This window comes from Crotalus tigris, unplaced genomic scaffold, assembly GCF_016545835.1.
Source record: "Crotalus tigris isolate CLP2741 ecotype Arizona unplaced genomic scaffold, ASM1654583v1 scf7180000017814.3102382, whole genome shotgun sequence".
Lineage (NCBI taxonomy): Eukaryota > Metazoa > Chordata > Lepidosauria > Squamata > Viperidae > Crotalus > Crotalus tigris.
Genome location: NW_024096652.1, coordinates 2,229,590 through 2,249,264, shown reverse-complemented (window position 1 = coordinate 2,249,264; position 19,675 = coordinate 2,229,590). Strand labels below are relative to the sequence as shown.

The following is a 19,675-nucleotide window of genomic DNA, read 5'->3' as shown; positions in this document are numbered from 1 at the left end:
GAGAGGGTGACTCAGTGGACCTCGACATGTCAGACATGCCCCTCTCGGAGGACGAGGAGACGGCACCTGAGCAGGCAACGAGCTCTGGACTCTTTAACCCAGCGCTCCTAAAATCACTCCTGGTAAAGGCTGTTTCCACAGTCAACCTAACATCAGTACAGGATGAGAAGCCCTCAACAAGCAAGGAGGCCAATCCTCTGTTTGCCAAAAAGGTTCCACAAGATAAGTACATCACATGTGCGGAGGTCTTCATGACCACGCTGGAGGAACAATGGTCCTCACTTGCAAGCCCACCGGCACCAAACAGCGCGGAAAGAAAGCTTTTCAATCTATCTCCCTCCTTCTCTAACATGTTAGAGGTTCCCACTGTCGATAACCCATTAATCTCATTATTTTCTACCTCCGCGATTCCAGGAGACATGGCGGAGGTCTTGAGGCCTGAGGAGAAGAAATTTGAACACTCACTCCGGCGTTCCCATATGGCTGCAGCCTGGGCGGCCAGAGCAGCCACTTCCTCATCTTTCTTCGCGAGGGCCAGCATCATGTGGCTGAGGGAACTGCAAGGCACGGTGCCTCCAGACCAGGTCAGAATACACCAAACATTGGCCAAGCTCCTCGCGGCCTCGCAATTTGTCTCAGACGCTTCACTGTACGCAACAAAGTATGCGGCTAGATCCATTGCGGCCACAGTGGCCTCACGTAGGCTACTATGGCTCAAAACTTGGAAGACAGACCTGAGGTCCAAATGGCGTCTTTCGACGTCCAAATACAGTGGAGTAGACCTATTTGGTTCCATTCTGGACCCACATGTCAGCGAAGGCAGAGACAAGAAAAAAATCCTAGTACACCCATCAAAGAAGTTAGACAGGAGAGGCAGTCAGGACTTCCGGAGACAGGGTTCCCGCCCAGGAAGCCCCTGGGAATGGAAGCAGCCCTTTCGATCAGGGCAATCCTGGGACTGGCCCAGAGGCTCACGATCCTTCTACCCCAGACAGGATCGAACCCAGGATCGCCAGAGCCCGGGAGCCAGGGGCCAGTTCCAGTCCAGACGCCCATATAGGGGAGCGGGAGGCAGATCCTTTAAACGCACCAAGTGACGCCAAACAGGATACTCCCATTGGGGGTCGGTTAGGAAATTTCATCAGGGTATGGGAGCAGACCACGACCGACTCCTGGGTCCTGGAAACGATCAGACATGGCCTGACCTTAGACTTCTGCTCTCCCCCACCAAACCGGTTCATCAGATGTCCCATCTCCAGAAGAGCACACAAGACGAGGCTGATAACTTCGGCTATAGTCCACCTCCTGTCAATTCAGGCCATAGAGAATGTACCAAAGGAGGAGGAGGGAAGAGGATTTTACTCTATCCTCTTCGTCATCCCAAAGACATCAGGAGGGTGGAGAGCAATCTTGGACCTGAAGGGCCTGAACTCTTTCATAAAGTACAGGAGGTTCAAGATGCACTCCTTAAAGTCCATACTAGCCAGCGTCAGGGAAGACGATCTACTATCCTCAATAGATCTCACAGAGGCGTACCTACACATCCCCATCCACCCCAGCTACCGGAAATTCCTCAGATTTACCTACGCGGGGCGACATTACCAATACAGGGCATTACCCTTCGGACTGTCGTCAGCACCAAGGGTATTCACAAAGATCTTAGCTGTACTAGCGGCCCATCTCAGGTTGATTCCGGTTCGCGTCCAGTGTTATCTGGACGACATCTTGATTCAGTCCAGATCTCGGGAACAAGCAAGGACAGATCTCAAGACCACAATCCGAACCCTACAGGGGCACGGATTTTCGGGCAATCTAAACAAGAGCCACCTCATTCCCTCAAGGAGACTGCAACACCTGGGCGCGGTGATAGACACGTCACAGTGCAGGGTATTCCTTTCCCAGGAGCGACTGATCAGCATAGCCAAGCTAATCCACCAAATTCAAAAGATCAGGAGAGTGCCCTTGCTACAACTCTCGAAGCTCCTGGGGAAGATGATATCTTGCATGGGCATCATCCCATGGGCAAGGCTCCACTCGAGTGAGTTGCAGTGGTTCCTCCTACCCTACCAGAGGAGGAACCTCAGCACCTCCAACAGGAGTGTGCTGGTACCAGCACAGGTGATGAAATCACTAAAATGGTGGCTATCCCCTATGACACTCAAGGGGAGCATATTCAGGGAACCGAACAGGGTCACGCTCACGACAGATGCGAGCCTGTTCGGATGGGGAGCCCATCTGGGGACCCAGATAGCACAGGGCCAGTGGGGTCAGAAGGACCTGTCACACAGCATCAACTGGCTAGAGCTCCGGGCCATACACCTGGCCCTCCGTCATTTCTCACACCTAGTAACGAGGAGACACGTCCTCGTGCTTACAGACAATGTAGCAGCCAAGGCACATGTAAACAAGGAGGGAGGAACGAGATCAGTGGAACTAATGAAAGAAGCATTGGGTCTGGCTCGGTGGGCAGAAGCCAATGTGAGTTCCATCAGAGCGGAACACATCTCAGGGGAAACAAACACCCAGGCGGACTCCCTGAGCAGAGCCAAGGTGGACCAGTCGGAATGGCGTCTGGACCCGGCTCTCTTCGAGGAGATCTCCTGGAGGTTCGGACAACCGCACCTAGATCTATTTGCCAACCACAAGAACACACAACTCCCCAGGTTCTTCTCCAGATTCCCGTCCCCGGGATCGGAGGGACCGGATGCTCTCAGGTGCCGGTGGCCGGCGCAACTCCTGTACGCCTTCCCACCACTGCCATTAATACCGGCAACCATACGCAAGATGATCCTGGAGGGCGCAGAAATGGTCTGCATTGCCCCTCACTGGCCACGGCGCCAGTGGTTTGCCGACCTCGTGGACCTTTCGATATCACCTCCGTGGAGGATTCCCCCGGACAGGGTAAAACTCAGTCAGGGCAAGCTTGTACACCCAGATCCCCAGTGGCTACAACTAGCCGCTTGGCATTTGAGCGGCAAAGCTTAACTAAACAATCTGATTCTGCAGGGGTGATATCGATCATACAGGCATCACGAAGGGCGTCCACCAATAGGATTTACGACGCTACATGGAAGGGATTCTGTAGGTGGTGCGCTTCGTTTCACCTAGACCCGACCGCAGTATCTATCCCCAATATCCTAGACTACCTATTGGAGGGTCTTAATAGGGGCCTGTCAGTCAATACCATCCGCAGACAGATTTCGGCCCTCTCAACCGTACTCTCCTGCGACAACTTAACTTCCCTAGCACAACATCCAGCGATTAATGCCTTCTTAAAAGGGGCGTCTAACACAAAGCCCCCAGTCATACACAGGTACCCGTCCTGGAACCTGCCTAGGGTCCTTCTAGCCTTGACATCTGCACACTTCGAACCTCTTGAAACATGCTCACTCCATCACCTATCACTGAAGGTAGCTTTCCTTGTGGCAATTACTTCGGCAAGGAGAATTTCAGAACTAGCAGCTCTGTCAGTAAGGAAGGATCTGTGTACCTTTTTCAAAGACAGGGTCTTTCTTAGACCAGACCCGACCTTCATCCCGAAGGTAAATAGCACCTTTCACAGATCTCAGGAACTTACGCTTCCTGATTTCTGTCCAAGACCCAAACATAAGCTAGAACACAGATGTCACAAGCTAGACGTACGGAGAGCACTGTGTTTCTACGTGAAACGCACCTCGGCTTTCCGAAAGACTGAAGCATTATTTGTGTCCTTTCAACCATCAACTATGTGAAAGAAGGTATCTTCTTCCACCATAGGCAGGTGGATCAGAGCCTGCATAGCGCAGGCCTACGTCTCACAGGATTTGCCAGCACCCACTCAGGTGACTGCACACTCAACTCGGAGCGCAGCCACATCTGCGGCGTGGCTAACGCAAGCTCCGGTGGAAGAGATTTGCAGGGCCGCAACCTGGTCCTCACCTTCGGTTTTCATTCGACACTACCGTTTAGACTCCCTCGCAGCAGCAGACGCGGCTTTTGGCAGAAGAGTTCTTCAACAGGTCGTATCTGCTCAGAGTTCGGTAGCCTAGACATTCCCTCCCAGGGGGACATGAGGGCTTTGGTATGTCCCATCCATTTGGACTCTACAGTCATCCTGCTGGAGTAGGGGCGTTGTCTTACCTGAACGCCTTTTCTCAGCAGGATGATGTAGAGTCCAAGCCCACCCAGAGGATAGGTCTAGGCAGGGATATAATAAAGATATAATAAAGAGCTGCAAGGTTAATTCCAACAAAGTTTCTCGCCTAAGTCAAAACTGGGGTCACGCCCAAAGGAAGGGGTGTGGCCGAAGTTTTTACCCAGTCTGCCAGGCAGGAAGGCCGTCATAGAACCCATCCATTTGGACTCTACATCATCCTGCTGAGAAAAGGCGTTCAGGTAAGACAACGCCCCTTTTCACCATTGAATTTCATTTTGAAACATGCCCTTCCTGCCTGACCAGATGGGAAAGGCTGATATAATTGGGATAAGGCTGTTTCTCAGGTAATCTAGTCCCATGCCATGGAGAGTTTTAAAAGTGATCACCAACACTTAGAACTGGACCACAAAGCGGAGATCTTGCATATGTGCACCTAGAAGTGCCCCAAACTGTCTATGCCATTGCATTCTGCAGATACCTTTTAAGGGTACCCCTTGCAGAGCACTTTGTAGTAATTCACATGGGAGTTGATCAGGGCATGGCTTGACTGAGAGAATTTTGGAGTCCTGATGGCTTATCTTTCAACAGAAGTAGCTATACCAACTGGGAACCATTGCTCATATTATTACTATTATTTTAAACAAACTGAAATTGGGTTCATGTTGCTTTTCTAACCATCTAGGATTTTAAATCAAGAGTTGACTTGTTAAACTTCTAGCTTGTTATAATAGGAACAACATCAGATTCTGGCTCGCATGTAACACTAAAATCAAATCACGAATGGGGATTCCGTATTTGATAACAAAAAAGCATGTAAAATCTGCGGAACAGTATATTTCTTAATAACAACAAACCAGAACTCTTCAAAATTCTGACTTACTCTGAATTTTGTCACCAATCTTGAGGGGATTTTAGAAAGAAGAGATACTACTGCAATGCAATAGATTTTAATCTTCCTTTCTTGCATTGCATTGCATTGCCACACACAAACATAATATGCAACCCTAAAGAAGATTTTTAAAGCATAGCTATTATTGTTTATGGACACTATGGATGAGAAGATTGTGAATTCAATGCTTGTAGTCTTGGTCTTTGTGGGGAAGTTTACTTGTAAGATTTCTGTTCACAAGTATAGAAAACTCTTGCATAGTATAGCAAACCTGTAGAACTGGACTCTGCAAAATAATGACTCATACAGTATATCTCTAGGCCACAGTATGACTAATTCTGAAACAACAATCCCCACCTTTATATTTGGGATGCATTTGATGATAGGACCTTCCTGAATATGTCATCTTTCACTAAGATTAGGCAGAAATATTGAAAAGATCTGTGGAAACATATTATACCTTAGTTTTTGCAGACCAAAGTTCACCTCATCAGAAGCATGTGTAATCTGGGTGGATGTTTGTTGAACTATTTTCACTTAGCTGTTTTTAATATGTTTATTGTTTTATTTAATTGTTGCAGACTGCCCAGAGTCACTTTTTGTGAGATTGACAACCATATAAATTTGATAAACAAACAAAACAAACAAACGAAAGAATGAATGATGAGCAAAAAGATGGCTATTCCCTCATCTCTAAGTGCTCTAAACCTGCTAAAGACCCCTGCCTTGTGATTTCCACGCAAGTAGCAACTGCTTGGAACACTTGTGGGTGGTCTCAAGTTTTCTCCTTGCTTGGAGAGGAATTACAAAGAGCTGGTTTACTTGCTGGCTATTCATTCTATGCTTTGCTGATAGGGGAGCCATCCTCATTCTGTCATTTGGATTTTTGACATTTATTGTAATATAATACGATGCTCTGAGTTTCTCCACGAGACTTTTATTGTGCAACTACTATGCCTCATTCACACAACACTATAAACATCTCATGTCTTTCTATGTTTCTTTCACCTTTCTTTGTCTTGTAGAAAATCCATTAAGGTGGGAAAGACTGCACCACATGATTTGAATTAGTAATGCTAGAAGCATCCTCTAATTCTGTGATGCCGATCATTGTTTTTTTCCATCTGCATAATCCTATTCATACTTTTTACCTGGAGTTTGACAGTATCTGATGTGTTAATTTCTTTTTCTTTTCCAGGACACCGCTGAGGATATCCATGCAATTGATAGTTGTGAATACATCTGGGAGGCTGGTGTTGGATTTGCTCATTCACCGTCACCCAACTTCAGCCATGATTTAAATAGGTGAGGACATCAGCAAATGACAGATCAGGCTAAAGGGAAGTTTATGAATGTAATTGCGGCAAGATCATGAGCATTGTGTACAAAGTAAAATGCTCATCCCTGAGTAAGGAGAAACATTTTTTTAAGGTGAGTTGGGCTGAGAGCCAGTGATTAGCCCAAGGTCAGCCAGCCAGCTTTTATGTCTTATAAATGACTGCATAGTTTGTTATCTTTTACTTCATTGTTAGTTTTCTGTAGCTACTGTACATAAACTCTGATTGGGATGGAGCTAAGCAGAATATCCACTTGAATAAGCTGACTGTGAAGTCTGAACAACCAGATCCACAGGTGAAGACTTCAATTAGCTGTTTTATTGCTCAAGCCCAGGGCTGAGGAATTCTGGGAGTTGAAATCCACAAGCCAAGTTTTAACACCCCTGCTCAAGCGTATACACAGGAATCTTCTCAGATTGATGGTTTGCACCTGGGTAAGACTAGATAAGGTTCAATGGCATTCAAGGGGGAGATCAGACTTCACCCTTTTGTATCCACATAGGAGTTCCAGATTAATTCCCCATTTGACTCCTCCCCTAGCTTGATAGTCTCTCTCCAGTACTGACTTCTTGTAATAAACATGTTTGTAGTAAACAAGGAAATGTTTTTGTTCCTCATGGTGGCTAAAAGGACTTGAATTGTACAGTATTTCTTTAAGAAGTCTTACTGTAAGAATACCTCACTCTAGTTTTAGCACAATTTTTTTTAAAACAGTTTAACAAATGTGCTCCTGCAAAATAAGGTGCAAATAATACAATGGCAAAAAAAATCATGACTGTGAATAATAATTAATATTCCCGCTGACTGAAATACTTTACAGGACAGAGCTACTGAAACTTCTGCTGACCTGTTTCTCAGAGGTCATGTACTTGCCTCCTTCCTCTGATAGCAGCAACACTAATCCCTGGGTCCAGTTCTTCTGTTCTATAGAGAACAGGTGAGAAATAGCAAATTCCATGTGACAGATGCTTTGAAACACTTTTATTTAATCCAGCGGTTCTCAACCTATGGGTCGCGACCCCATTTGGGGTTGATCGACCATTTCACGGGGGTCGCCAAGCAAGGCTGTCCGCCATTTTTTCCCCTTTTCCGGCAGGTGCCTTACCTCCCTTGGGCTGGGCCAGCTGGTGGCCCAGCCGGTGGTCGGCCTGCTCTGTCTCTGCCGCTTGACAGCTACGCCTCGGCCGGCGCACGGGGTGGCACCACGCATGCGCGGTGCTCCCGGGCAGGGAAAGTCCTTGACTTACGACTGGTTGGGTAGTCCTCGACTTACGACCGGTTTAGTCCTCGACTTACAACTGGTTTAGTCCTTGACTTATGACTGGTTGGGGGTTGCAGCATTAAAAAGGTGGAGAACCACTGATTTAATCTAAACCTTCTTCTATTAAAAGGATTGCATATATATGATAGATGTCATTCCATTTCTCCTCACTTTATGCCTTCTGTTATTTTTTTCTTTATTACTTCAGTACATACATATGTCTTTAGGGCTATGTTTGCCTAATTGGAGCCAACCAGCGTTTGATCCAAATAGTGGATGGTTTTGGAATACTAGAGAACATCCACACAGCTGCTAACCCTTCCATGATAGAGTCAGCAGAAAAGCATGTAACCCCAGATCTTGCTGCCTCCAGCTCACCCTAGTAGTACACTAAACATTTGTCCTTAAGACAGGAAGCACTCTAAAACAAGCAGTTTGCAATAATTAGCAAATTGTGCAATACGAATGGGTTCTTTTTATTATAAATTGCATTGAAGAAATTTTTTTAGAAAGAGTTGGGTTATTTTTTTTTAAATATGTGACAATGGCTGATTCATTTGCAGCCACCCAGCCATAGTGGAAAGCAAAATAGGATATTCTAATCTGTATTATCATTTAGATAGCATGTTATCTCATTTATTAAAATAACTAAGAATAATAACCTCAAATGTGTTTTTTTTTCACTAATGAATGTTGCTGAGGAATAAAAACACTATTTAATCAGTGCAAATAAAATAAAGGCTTATTCTTCGTTGGAAAGCTTTTAGCACTTCAGGCTTCTGATGCATTGTTTTGAGCATGTTGGATCCTCTTCTAGGCATGCCCTTCCGCTGTTTACTTCCCTCTTGAATATCGTCTGTGCTTACGATCCAGTGGGTTATGGGATCCCCTATAACCACTTGCTCTTCTCGGACTATCGTGAACCACTGGTGGAGCAGGCCGCTCAAGTCCTTATAGTCACATTGGACTACGACACTTCTACCAGCTCCAGTCCCACAGTAGACGGCACTACCACTGGAACAGTCATGGATGATACCGATGTGAGTTGCTCCCTGACTTAGCTGTGTTTATAATGTGGAGGAGCAGCAGATATGCGTATTAAACCTCAACAGGCTTTCTTAAAGCAAATCACCATTCAATGGAAGCTTTTATCGTACATAAGCAACCCTGGAAAGATGGTGCTAAATTCTTCTCTCAAATGGTAGTTTTCCTTGGCACCCAAGAATCCGGATAATTGGCCTGAAACATTGGAAGATGTTTGGGCTCAAACATGAAAATGGATTTTTACCCATCTTTCTGATTTCATTTTAAGCAAGCATTTATCAAGTACAGGTAGTCCTCGACTTACGGCCACAATTGAGCCCAAAATTTCTGTTGTTAAGTGAGACATTTGTTAAGTGAATTTTGCCCCATTTTATGACCTTTCTTTACCCAGCTGTTAAGTGAATCACTGCAGTTGTTAAGATAGTGGCACAGTTGTTTAGTGAATCTGGTTTCCCCATTGACTTTGCTTGTTAGAAGGTTGCAAAAGGTGATTACATGACCCTGAGACACTGCAACTGTCATAAATATAAACCAGTTGTCAAGTGTCTAAATTTTGATTACATGACCTCGGGAACACTACAATGGTCGTAAGTGTGAAAAATGGTCATAAGTCACTTTTTTCAATGCTGTTGTAACTTTGAATGGTCACTAAATGAACTGTTATAAGTGTTGAGGACTACCTGTATCTTAAAGCAATGTGATGGATCTGAGACATTGTCTCTTAAGTGCTTAAAGATGTACATTTGCCTTCTTAATATCAAATTGATTTGAATTCCTTTTCCATGTGCATATTTATTAATTCAGACCTTTTCATTCCCTGCATTACTAGCATAAATATTTAAATTTTCTTCTGTTTCCTCGCTGTACTGCATACTGGAGAGAGGTATTCATAATATCCATAAATGAACAGAGACGTGAGCACTTTAGGCATTTGCTTTCTGATGAAAGCAAATGAACTAATTAATCTATGCTGTATTTTTAAAAATATGAAATATTAAACCTATTTTTTATTTATTTCCTAAAACGATAAGCAGCCATTATCCTAATGCTTAGCATAGTGAAGGTTCTCCAGATGTTGCTGAATTATAACTCCCAGTACCTGCCATTGATCGTCCCGATTGAGGCTCCTGGGAATTGTAGTTCACCAATATCTGGGATCACAGGCACCAGATGTAGTATAATATTTAACATTGTATCCAGATTGTTTGATGATTTAGTGACAATGTCATTTGCCAATGAATTCAGAGACAAGTGTACATATCCTGAAGGTGTTTTAAATCTAAGAAACATTTACTTGGCTTTTTTCAATGCAGCCTCCAGGACCAGACAACCTGTTTGTCAATTACCTGTCTAGGATACACAGAGAAGAGGTAATGTATCAGATTTTTTAAAGGTTCTATTGGCTTAATCTTGGGTTTCCATGTTGTAACTTCTTTATGTTTTTTATGTTGTCAGGATTTCCAGTTTGTTTTGAAAGGAGTGGCTCGTCTGCTCTCCAACCCTCTGCTCCAAACTTACCTGCCAAATTCTACCAAAAAGATCCAGTTCCATCAAGAGCTCCTGGTTCTCTTCTGGAAACTCTGTGATTTCAACAAGGTTCTGTCTTCTATCGCTGGCATTATTAAAGAATTGGGGTAGGGGAGAGAGCAGGATCAGGGACTGTTAAATGAACACAGGGGAGAATCTTGGTGATGGTGAGCTGGTCAACAGTAACAATTTTGGATTAGAATGATTGAAAAATTGGGTTATGATGCAGCAGTGAAATAGTTGTTTAGAGTCACTGACCCATTGCTGATGCTGCATACTTAATAAGCCTCAATCTCTGCCTGTGTTCAGATAACAGGCCTATTGAATATCCCTGAGAAACGTCCATCTGAAAACAACCTACATAGGAAAATTATGATGCTTACCTGCTCTCTGATGCCTTCAGAGCAAAAATAAATCAGGAAAAGATCATGATTTTTGTTCAGGAGATTTTTTTATTCCAAGAGTGCAATTTTCTCCAAGTCTGCGGAGAAATAATCACTTTGAGTAAGCCGAACTTCCTTCCTCCACAAAATCCTCAACTTTGCCCTCCCTAATGCAATATTTTTACAGGCCTGCTAAAAAACATCAATAAACATGCTGTTACTTGTAGTTCCTATTGATCTAGTTTTATTTTGTACAGCTTTCATGACACTCCCCACCAACTTAGTTTAATTGTTCTTTTTCTTTTTCAGAAATTTCTCTTCTTTGTTCTGAAAAGCAGTGATGTTTTAGATATCCTGGTGCCAATCCTCTACTTTCTTAACGATGCTAGAGCAGATCAATGTAAGTTTGGTTTTATCTATTCTCAGAACTTATGCTGGAAAAATTTAATTTGGAGTCTTTCCAATTGATTCCCTAGTCCTGAGACTAATTCCATAAATACAGATTGTATTTGGATCCAAGTTCCTGGATGACTGGTGCTTATTTACAGTGAATTATTTATAGTGCTTATTTACAGAACGACAAATCTGGCATTACTAACTTATATAGAAAAAGTGACATAGCAAACAGCCTCTCCAGTTCCTGCCTTAATATAGAGTAGGTAAAATTGTATCTGACTGCAAAGGCCCTATTCCAATACTCCCAACTGGTATCTGTGGTCTTTGTCATCCCAAGGGTATCCTGTGGCTCCAATTTTTGTGTGACCTTGAGAACTTGGCTTCATCAACAGATTTAATCTTTTCTGCAATTTAGAGATAGGAAAAAATAGAAACTGTAATGTAAGCCTGAGGTTAACTGTGAAACACTAGGAAATTGAAGAAGCCGTTTGGTTCATGATGCATACTGTACAATGTACCTCACCAATTTGGCATCATTGAACTATCCCTTTGTAGCTTTTCAGGAGGGTTGTGCAACTCTCTGCCATTAAAATGTTGCCCATCTCTCTCTCTCTCTCTCTCTCTCTCTCTCTCTCTCTCTCTCTCTCTCCCTCCTTCCCTCCCTCCCTCCCTCCCTCTCTCTCTCTCTCTCTCTCTCTTTCCCCGTGCACACAGACACATAGACACAGACACACACATGTATGTATTTACATATACACGTACATACACAGACACACACACACATAATCTCTTTATAGGATTTGATAGGTGGATAAAAATGCCAAACCTGATCTTAATATTTGGCTGGTTGTGCAGCCAGCAATATTGGATAATAATAATGTTAAAACATACCAGAGAAATGTGTTTGTTTATAGGCTTTAAAGGTCAAATGAATGAATTCAGATAAGACCACAAGCTATTTCCATGTCACTTTGTGAGACAGATTAAGATCAAAGTGATTTTTGAGATCCTAATTGGAGAAGGGCCGGAGCTGAGTTGGGACCAAAACCAACCGCATGTATTTATCCACATATTGAGTCATATGGGTTACATTTGGACTTCTGCTTAAATCACATAGCAACAGATGCAGGCTGCTTCGTGACATTATACTATGTGCTGGAGAGCAGCATGGGTGATATTGAACCATACTTTTTTTTATGTGAGTGAGATATTTATGTTGGTAAGCATTATATTTTGTTTTTGATCTGCTATTGTAAAAGGTTGGCTTGCCCTCTGGCCGCTGACAGATTTAATTTTGGCACCATATTTTTACAGCTCGAGTTGGTCTTATGCACATTGGTGTCTTCATCTTATTGCTGCTGAGTGGGGAAAGGAATTTTGGTGTCCGCCTCAACAAGCCATATTCTGTACGAGTACCGATGGATATTCCGGTCTTTACAGGGACACATGCAGATCTTCTCATCATTGTGAGTCTGGAATTTGCTACCAGTATCTTTGCTCATAGGAGAGAACCTAGCTACTGTAAAAATAGTACGACAACTCTGCAGCCTTTTGTTTACTTTCTTACTTTCATTCTACCCTGCAGGTTTTTCATAAAATCATCACTAGTGGACACCAGCGGTTGCAGCCCCTATTTGACTGCCTCCTTACCATCATAGTGAATGGTAAGTTTCCTACTCTACAAGGACAGCCAAGCTGAAAATCTTAATATAGAGTTAAAATACATTTTTATTTTCAAAACTTTGGGAGCAAATAGTGCAGCGTGGTTTTCCTTTAGAATTGAAACCAGTATAGTCGTGCATGCACGGCTTACCACGTTTAGAAATTTAATTTTAGTACCCAGGACTCTTTTAGGAGGTAATTGTTGAAAAAAATAGGAGATCTATGCCTAGTTTTGAACCTCTCTTGGTTTTACTTGTGTCATTCAGAGCTGACATAATTTTAAAAATAGTTGAGGAGTTGATGTAATGCTGCCTTTTTCTCAGTAGATGGCGTTTGTTTTCTTTACCATTATGATGTAGCTCAGTGGTTCTTAACCTTTTTGAACGAGTCGCCCCCTTGAGCCAATGAGGAAGTTATCATCGCCCCTCCTCCCCCAACATAACATCTCAATCACAACATAGGAAATAATTCTTCAATTTATGCAAACACTTTTTTTGTTTTCTTTAAAATTGTCATCAGGACATATCAATGCAAATAATTTATTTCCAGTCTTTTTCCCATATCTCCCATATTCTGGCCAACGGCGTGCCACTGTATGGTAGAGGCTGCTGCGCAACGCGCATGAAGATAAGCGATGCATATTCACATATGTACGGCGTTCTGTACTGAAGCTAGCTGGAGGAACATTTGAAAACACAATTCAATCCACTAATAGCGAGCGATCTGATGTTTTTGTACGACAGATATACAGTGATTCACTGTACGAAAAAATCTCAAAAGTGTTCCCAAAACTTCTCGCTCCATCGCCCCCATATCGCCCCCTTTTTGTTCCTTCGCCCCCGTGTCACCCCTTTTCATTCCATCGCCCCCCTGAAAAATGAAATCGCCCCCTGGGGGGCAATATCGCCCAGGTTAAGAACCACTGATGTAGCTGTTCAAGAGTTCAGTGAACTTGGATATTATATTACTGTTATTTCCCTTTATAAAATTAATTTGTAGTGCCTTTCCTTAGCAAGTGTTAAGATATGTATTATGCACAATAAGTGTACACGATCCATATCTTAACTGATTGTACACTAATGTGTAATTATAATGGATATTTGATCTCCCTAAATTACTTTTTAATTTTTCTGTCTTCTAGTATCACCATACTTGAAGTCTCTTTCCATGGTAGCAGCTAACAAATTGCTGCATCTATTGGAAGCATTTTCAACTACTTGGTTCCTTTTCTCCATGGTCCAAAACCACCACCTTGTCTTCTTTTTGCTGGAAGTCTTCAACAATATCATCCAGTACCAGTTTGATGGTGAGTGGCTGATCAGTAACAAAAAGTTATCCCTCTCTGATAGTTTAATCTATCCAAGAATAAATATTCATCTAGGTATAAAGTATGAGGCTTCTTTATCAAATATGGTGCAAATATCCCTTTTATCTTTCTTAGATTTGCCATTTCTGGTTAGTAAAATATAATTCTCACTTACATTTGGAATAAACTATTCGATGGTTTTGTTTTTATGTAAATTTGGTCCTTTATTTTTTTAAATTGGACAAACTCCTGTGACTGATAACCACTGTTGCCTATATAATACTCCTTGCTCATTGCTTTATGACATTTTTAAACTACAAAATGCAATTTAGTCCTCTTTGGATTTTTTACTTGTTGGTGAAATCTTTTCATATATATGCTTCTATAATTTTCACTCTATAAGTGGGAACTAAGTCTGAGAAGCCATGAATAAGCTAGACTCTCAATAACTTGTTAGCTAGTCAGAAAGCCAAATATGCCTGAAATCCTAAATGCTGGACAATGTAACATAAGCAATTTTTTGTTTTTAAATACTTTCTGGGGAATATCAGTTAGGATAATGTTTAGAAATATTTCTTGATATAATGCTGAACAGCCAGAGTTCTGCAACAGATAAGTTATCAGTTTTGTAATAGATAGCTTATCAGTTTATTCTTACCAGTAATCTAGGGTTGATTCTAAAAAGCGGAAGCCATCACCTGAAGGAACAACCATTCAAAAACATTAGGCCATAATTTGACTAACATGAAGAAAGAAGCTAAGGTTGGGAGGAAGAGAATAATGCCAAACTTCTATTTCCTGAGCATGAGCTGAGCATATAGTTCTAACTATAGTTAATTTCTTTTCATCTCACGTTTAGGGCTATCAGATCTAAGCTGGAAAAATTCAGAGAGCCATTAAATTGCAGGAAACCATTGATTGCTTGGGTTTGTTTTTTGTTTTTGCTCATCTGGTAGTCCTACCCACGATCTACTGATCTTTTTCAATTTGTGTTTCCCAATTACAGAAAGTTACAGATGCTAAAACTTAAAAAGTTACAGAGGCTAAAACATATAAGGAACGGTTGCTAGAACTGGGTATGTCTAGTTTAACGAAGAGAAGGACAAGGGGGGACATGATAGCAGTATTCCAATATCTCAGGGGCTGCCATAAAGAAGAGGGAATTAAGCTATTTTCCAAAGCACCTGAAGGCAGGACAAGAAGCAACGGGTGGAAACTCATCAAGGAGAGAATCAACCTAGAACTAAGGAGAAACTTCCTGACAGTGAGAACAATGAATCAGTGGAACAGCTTGCCTCCAGAAGCAGTAAATGCTCCAACACTGGAAGTTTTTAAGAAGAGACTGGACAGCCATTTGTCCGAAATGGTGTAGGGTTTCCTGCCTGAGCAGGGGGTTGGGCTAGATGACCTCCAAGGTCCCTTCCAGCTTTACTACTATTACAATATTTTTCTCCTCCTGTCGTTGTGATTTCCTAGGTAATTCCAATTTGGTATATGCCATTATTCGCAAGCGAAATGTATTCCATCAGCTAGCCAACCTGCCTACTGACTTGCAGGCCATCCAGAAAGCTTTGCAACGCAAAAAGAAAGCTCCTGAGCCCATCTCTCGCACCAACTCTCAGGAGGGGATGTCCATGGAAGGATCACGGCCTGCTGCACCTGCAGAGCCTGGAACACTAAAGACCAGCCTTGTAGCCACTCCAGGTCAGTCCAGAGTATTTGTCACAAAAGATTTTAATTTAGTCCAGAAGACAGACTGGATAAGCCTTTGATGGTTTAAGACCTGAATCTAGGTTTCTGATAGTAAAGAATTTTTATTCTGTGATGTGTATGGCAAGCGATTGTTATTTATTTCTATCCTTCACTTTCATATAGTTTAATTTTTATTTTGTTAATTTAGGATTCTCCTTTCTTAAAAGCTATTGGGCTGTCTAGAACAAGTAAAAATAAATGGTAGCCACGTCGTACAAATGCAAAATATATTATTTTAAACTGTTGTAAAATTTTAAAAAAAATCATCTGAGGTGGTCTGTTTTGCCAGCTACCTGGTTTAATTTTTTGTTTGTTTGTTTCCTTAGCAAAGTGCTAGGGAGATTTGCTGTAGCTACGTAGAATTGTGTTCTGGTCTTGACTAGGAAAATGGAATATAGATCTTGCACAGTTTTATTTTTCCTTTCTCAATGTTGCCTCTGAAAAATCAGGCATTGACAAACTCACAGAGAAATCTCAGGTGTCAGAGGATGGGACCATGCGCTCCCTAGAGCCAGAGTCCTCTCAGTCTCCGGTGGAAGAAAGCCCACCAGGCATGGCCAGCGATACCGAAACTTGGAATCCGGTAAGTTTGCAAACTGCTTTTAGGTAGCTAGTGGTTGAAGAACACAGCAAGGGTTGAACAATTCAGAATGGCATCTTAATATAATGTTTGGTGCTTCATACAGTAGATGGGTAATCAAGGGTTTCATTATCCTTATCAATAAATCCCCCAAAATTGGAGAAAACATTTTCTGTGCAGAAAATAATTTAATAGAATGTTGAGGCGTATTTTATTTATTTCAATTTGAAACCTGCATTTTCTTACAGGAAACTTAGGAAATTCCAGACATAGTGGTTAAATTCACTTTGTTCCCTCCTATCAATGGGAACAACCTAGGAAGTATATGTATTTGACTCATTGCTCATTTGAATTATCCTGCAATAAACTCCTAACCTATTGGATAGGTTCTCATGATTGGGGAGAATAGAACAGTACAAGTTGTGCCCAAAGCAAGTGTTTTTATGAATTTATTTTAAAGAAAATTTATTGGAAGTGATACCAATCTCTGAGCCTATGACAACAAAGTTACAGTAATTGTAAATAATGCAGGTTTGATTGATTGTTTTATGCAACAGTAAATCCCAGAGATAGCAAAGCTAACAGCTCAGGGCATCCTGGGTCTTGCTTGTTTGCCTCTTGTTTTAGAGATCAGTTTTGAAGATAAATTATATCTCTGAAGCATTCTGATTATGCTCAGCTTGAAGCACTTGGCTCTGGATAATATACTGTAGCATTCTTCTGTTGTTGGGGATATAGATATATATTTCCTCTTGATAATTAATGAGCATAAGGATGAGTAACAATAATAAGAATATGTGTATGGATTTGCATTTGTATGTATATAGATGATTCTTGGTTTATGACTGATTGTTCAAACTTGTGATGATGCTGAACAAGGAGGATTTATGACCGGTCCCAGAGGACTGGATTTTGCAGTGTCTCTGCAGTCACGTGATTGCTAATCCGGGAGCTTTTGCAACTGGTTAGTGATTACAATGTCATAGTGAGTCACAGTCACTTGATCGTGATTTCCAACATCCCTGTCAGTGTTCCACAAAGTCAGTGGGGAAGACGGCAAGTTGGAAGTCATGGTCATATGAGACCCCCACGCTTAATGACTTGCATGATCCTTGCTTAGTGATTGAACTGCCGTCACTAAATAATACTGTCATGCAAAGTTTTGTTTTATGATTGCATTGCTTATCAATGGCAATTCTGGTTCCAGTTGCCATCCTGAGGATTATATGTGTGAAACACACACACACACACACACACACACACACACACACACAAGATCCAGCACATAGCTTGGTGATTAAAGTGGGTAGAAGTGGGGGGGTTTCCTTCATTTGACACAGAAAGGCAGCAGGGTGACTTTGAGCCAATCCCTCTTTCTCAATCTTGGACTGGGAAGCTGAAAAACAGAGCCTTGCTAAATAATGTTTGATTTTATCTGTAGCAGTGCACAACAGAGGGAAGTTGTAGCCCATGGATAAGCAAAATAATTTGCATTCTGTCATTAGGAGTCCTCACAATCCAGACGGGATCGACGACGTCTGTCCAGCACATCCTCAGTTGGGCAGTGGAATCCAACTCCTGAAGGGGTGAGCGATGCTGGCAAATCTTGTTAAAGAGTAATACAGAGATATAACTTGTTTTTTAATCACATGAGCGACATTCCCTATTATCTTCCTTTGATAAGGAAGCAAGCTGTGATGTGAGAAGAGAAAGTCGAATCATCCACAGAGGGTGATGTATAGTATCTGTTTACTAGTCCCTGGAGTACTTCCCTCTTTAGCCAATGTGATAATGGTCTGCTGCTTTCATTTAGGGCAGGGGTGGGGAACTATGGCCCTTTTATGACTTGTGGACTTCAACTTCATGGCTAGCTCGGGAATTCTTGGAGCTGAAGTCCACAGATCATAAAAGGACCATAGTTCCCCACCTCTGATTTAGGAGGAAGAACATGTATTACCCCATTTTGCCATTTGTGCTTAAAAAGTGCTAGAGAATATATCTTCCATGGAAGCATTTTCACTTTATTTATGGATTGAATTTTACCTGATCAGAAACTGGGTCATCTCAGCTGCTATTGAACTGATGAGAGTTGGAGGAGGAGGAATGTTGAAACTCTGATTCATAAAAGCCCAGATGATTGTCTTCCTGAATAGCAGGATCGCTATTAATAATTTAAATTATGGAATAGTTATCCCTGTTGCCATCTACAGCTTTTCTTCCCAGCATGATAAATAGGTTGCTCTGCTTCTCAAACATTCTCATTTTCTATAGCTGTTTTCTTTCAGAAAGCTTTAGGGTTGAATTGTGTAAAGTATGCTCTGAGGTAGATGTTCCCTGTAAAAAATAAAGCGCTCATAAAAAGCCTGGGTATATTAATGAGCTAGGCCCCCCCTAAGGCAGGGGAACCGATTAGTGGAACAGGAGTTTGCTTTCTTTAAAGCCTTTCCTGCCCCAATGTGAGGAATAATCAGAAAGTTATGCTACTACACCTAGGTAGTTGTTTCTTTTTTTTTTTCATCTGAAGGAAAAGCACTGCATTTTTGCTCTCTAGATGGTCATTCTCTGTCCCTTTTCTTCATCTTCCAAAGCTCAGGTAGCAATCATGAATACATGGTACGCAAAAGTGCTTGTGAAAGTAAAAGGCAAGGTCAGGGATAGGGAAGTGGCTTTAGAGACAGACTGTTGGTAGGTGCCTTTCTTTTTAGACTGAAATGTCGTCTACTTGCAGAACTATTTCTGGGATTGTTAGTAAGTTCTAATTAGAGCCGTGGTGGCGCAGTGGTTAGAATGCAGTATTGCAAGCTAATTCTGCTGACTGCCAGCAGTTTGATTCTCACCGGCTCAAAGTTGACTCAGCCTTCCATCCTTCTGAGGTCGGTAAAATGAGGACCCAGATTGTTGGGGGCAATAGGGGGACTCTGTAAACCTCTTAGAGAGGGCTGTAAAGCACGGTGAAGCAGTATATAAGTCTAAATGCTACAAAGACAAATTTGGATGCATTTTTTGATTTGAATGAAAGTGTTCCCGTCAGATATTGGTTTGCTGAGTTGGCTCAAAGTCTTGGCTCTTCACTGCTATCCTTTTCCTTTGCAGGTGGTGTCTTGGAAATCAAAATTGCCCCTGCAGACAATCATGAGGCTGTTGCAGGTCCTGGTTCCCCAGGTAGAGAAGATTTGTATTGACAAGTAAGTGCCACAGGTCTTGTAAATAAAGCTATTTGGGGGTGAGTGGGAATTGTAAGGTGGTATGAATTTCCTTATTGAGTACTAAACATAATTCCTGTAATAAAATCAGTCTTATTCTCTTTTCATATTTCTACAGAAAAAATAAACGAAGACTATTATTGTTGAATTGCGTTGATTGGATTGTGCATACGGGCATACTTGTCACAGCGTTCTCTTTT

The 19,675-nt window shown here is 42.1% G+C and overlaps 1 protein-coding gene across 1 annotated transcript in view; it reads left to right on the top strand.

The window, feature by feature from the left end:
- Nucleotides 1-19,675, top strand: part of HID1 (HID1 domain containing) — a 57,643-nt gene that overhangs the window by 26,208 nt on the left and 11,760 nt on the right. The window contains exons 5-17 of the mRNA XM_039342893.1: nt 6,223-6,329; nt 7,182-7,298; nt 8,440-8,662; nt 9,980-10,036; nt 10,122-10,262; nt 10,886-10,976; nt 12,287-12,438; nt 12,558-12,636; nt 13,776-13,940; nt 15,417-15,644; nt 16,142-16,275; nt 17,778-17,858; nt 19,366-19,457. Coding sequence (XP_039198827.1) covers nt 6,223-6,329; nt 7,182-7,298; nt 8,440-8,662; nt 9,980-10,036; nt 10,122-10,262; nt 10,886-10,976; nt 12,287-12,438; nt 12,558-12,636; nt 13,776-13,940; nt 15,417-15,644; nt 16,142-16,275; nt 17,778-17,858; nt 19,366-19,457 — 1,667 coding nt within the window. The remainder of the gene's footprint in view (nt 1-6,222; nt 6,330-7,181; nt 7,299-8,439; nt 8,663-9,979; nt 10,037-10,121; nt 10,263-10,885; nt 10,977-12,286; nt 12,439-12,557; nt 12,637-13,775; nt 13,941-15,416; nt 15,645-16,141; nt 16,276-17,777; nt 17,859-19,365; nt 19,458-19,675) is intronic.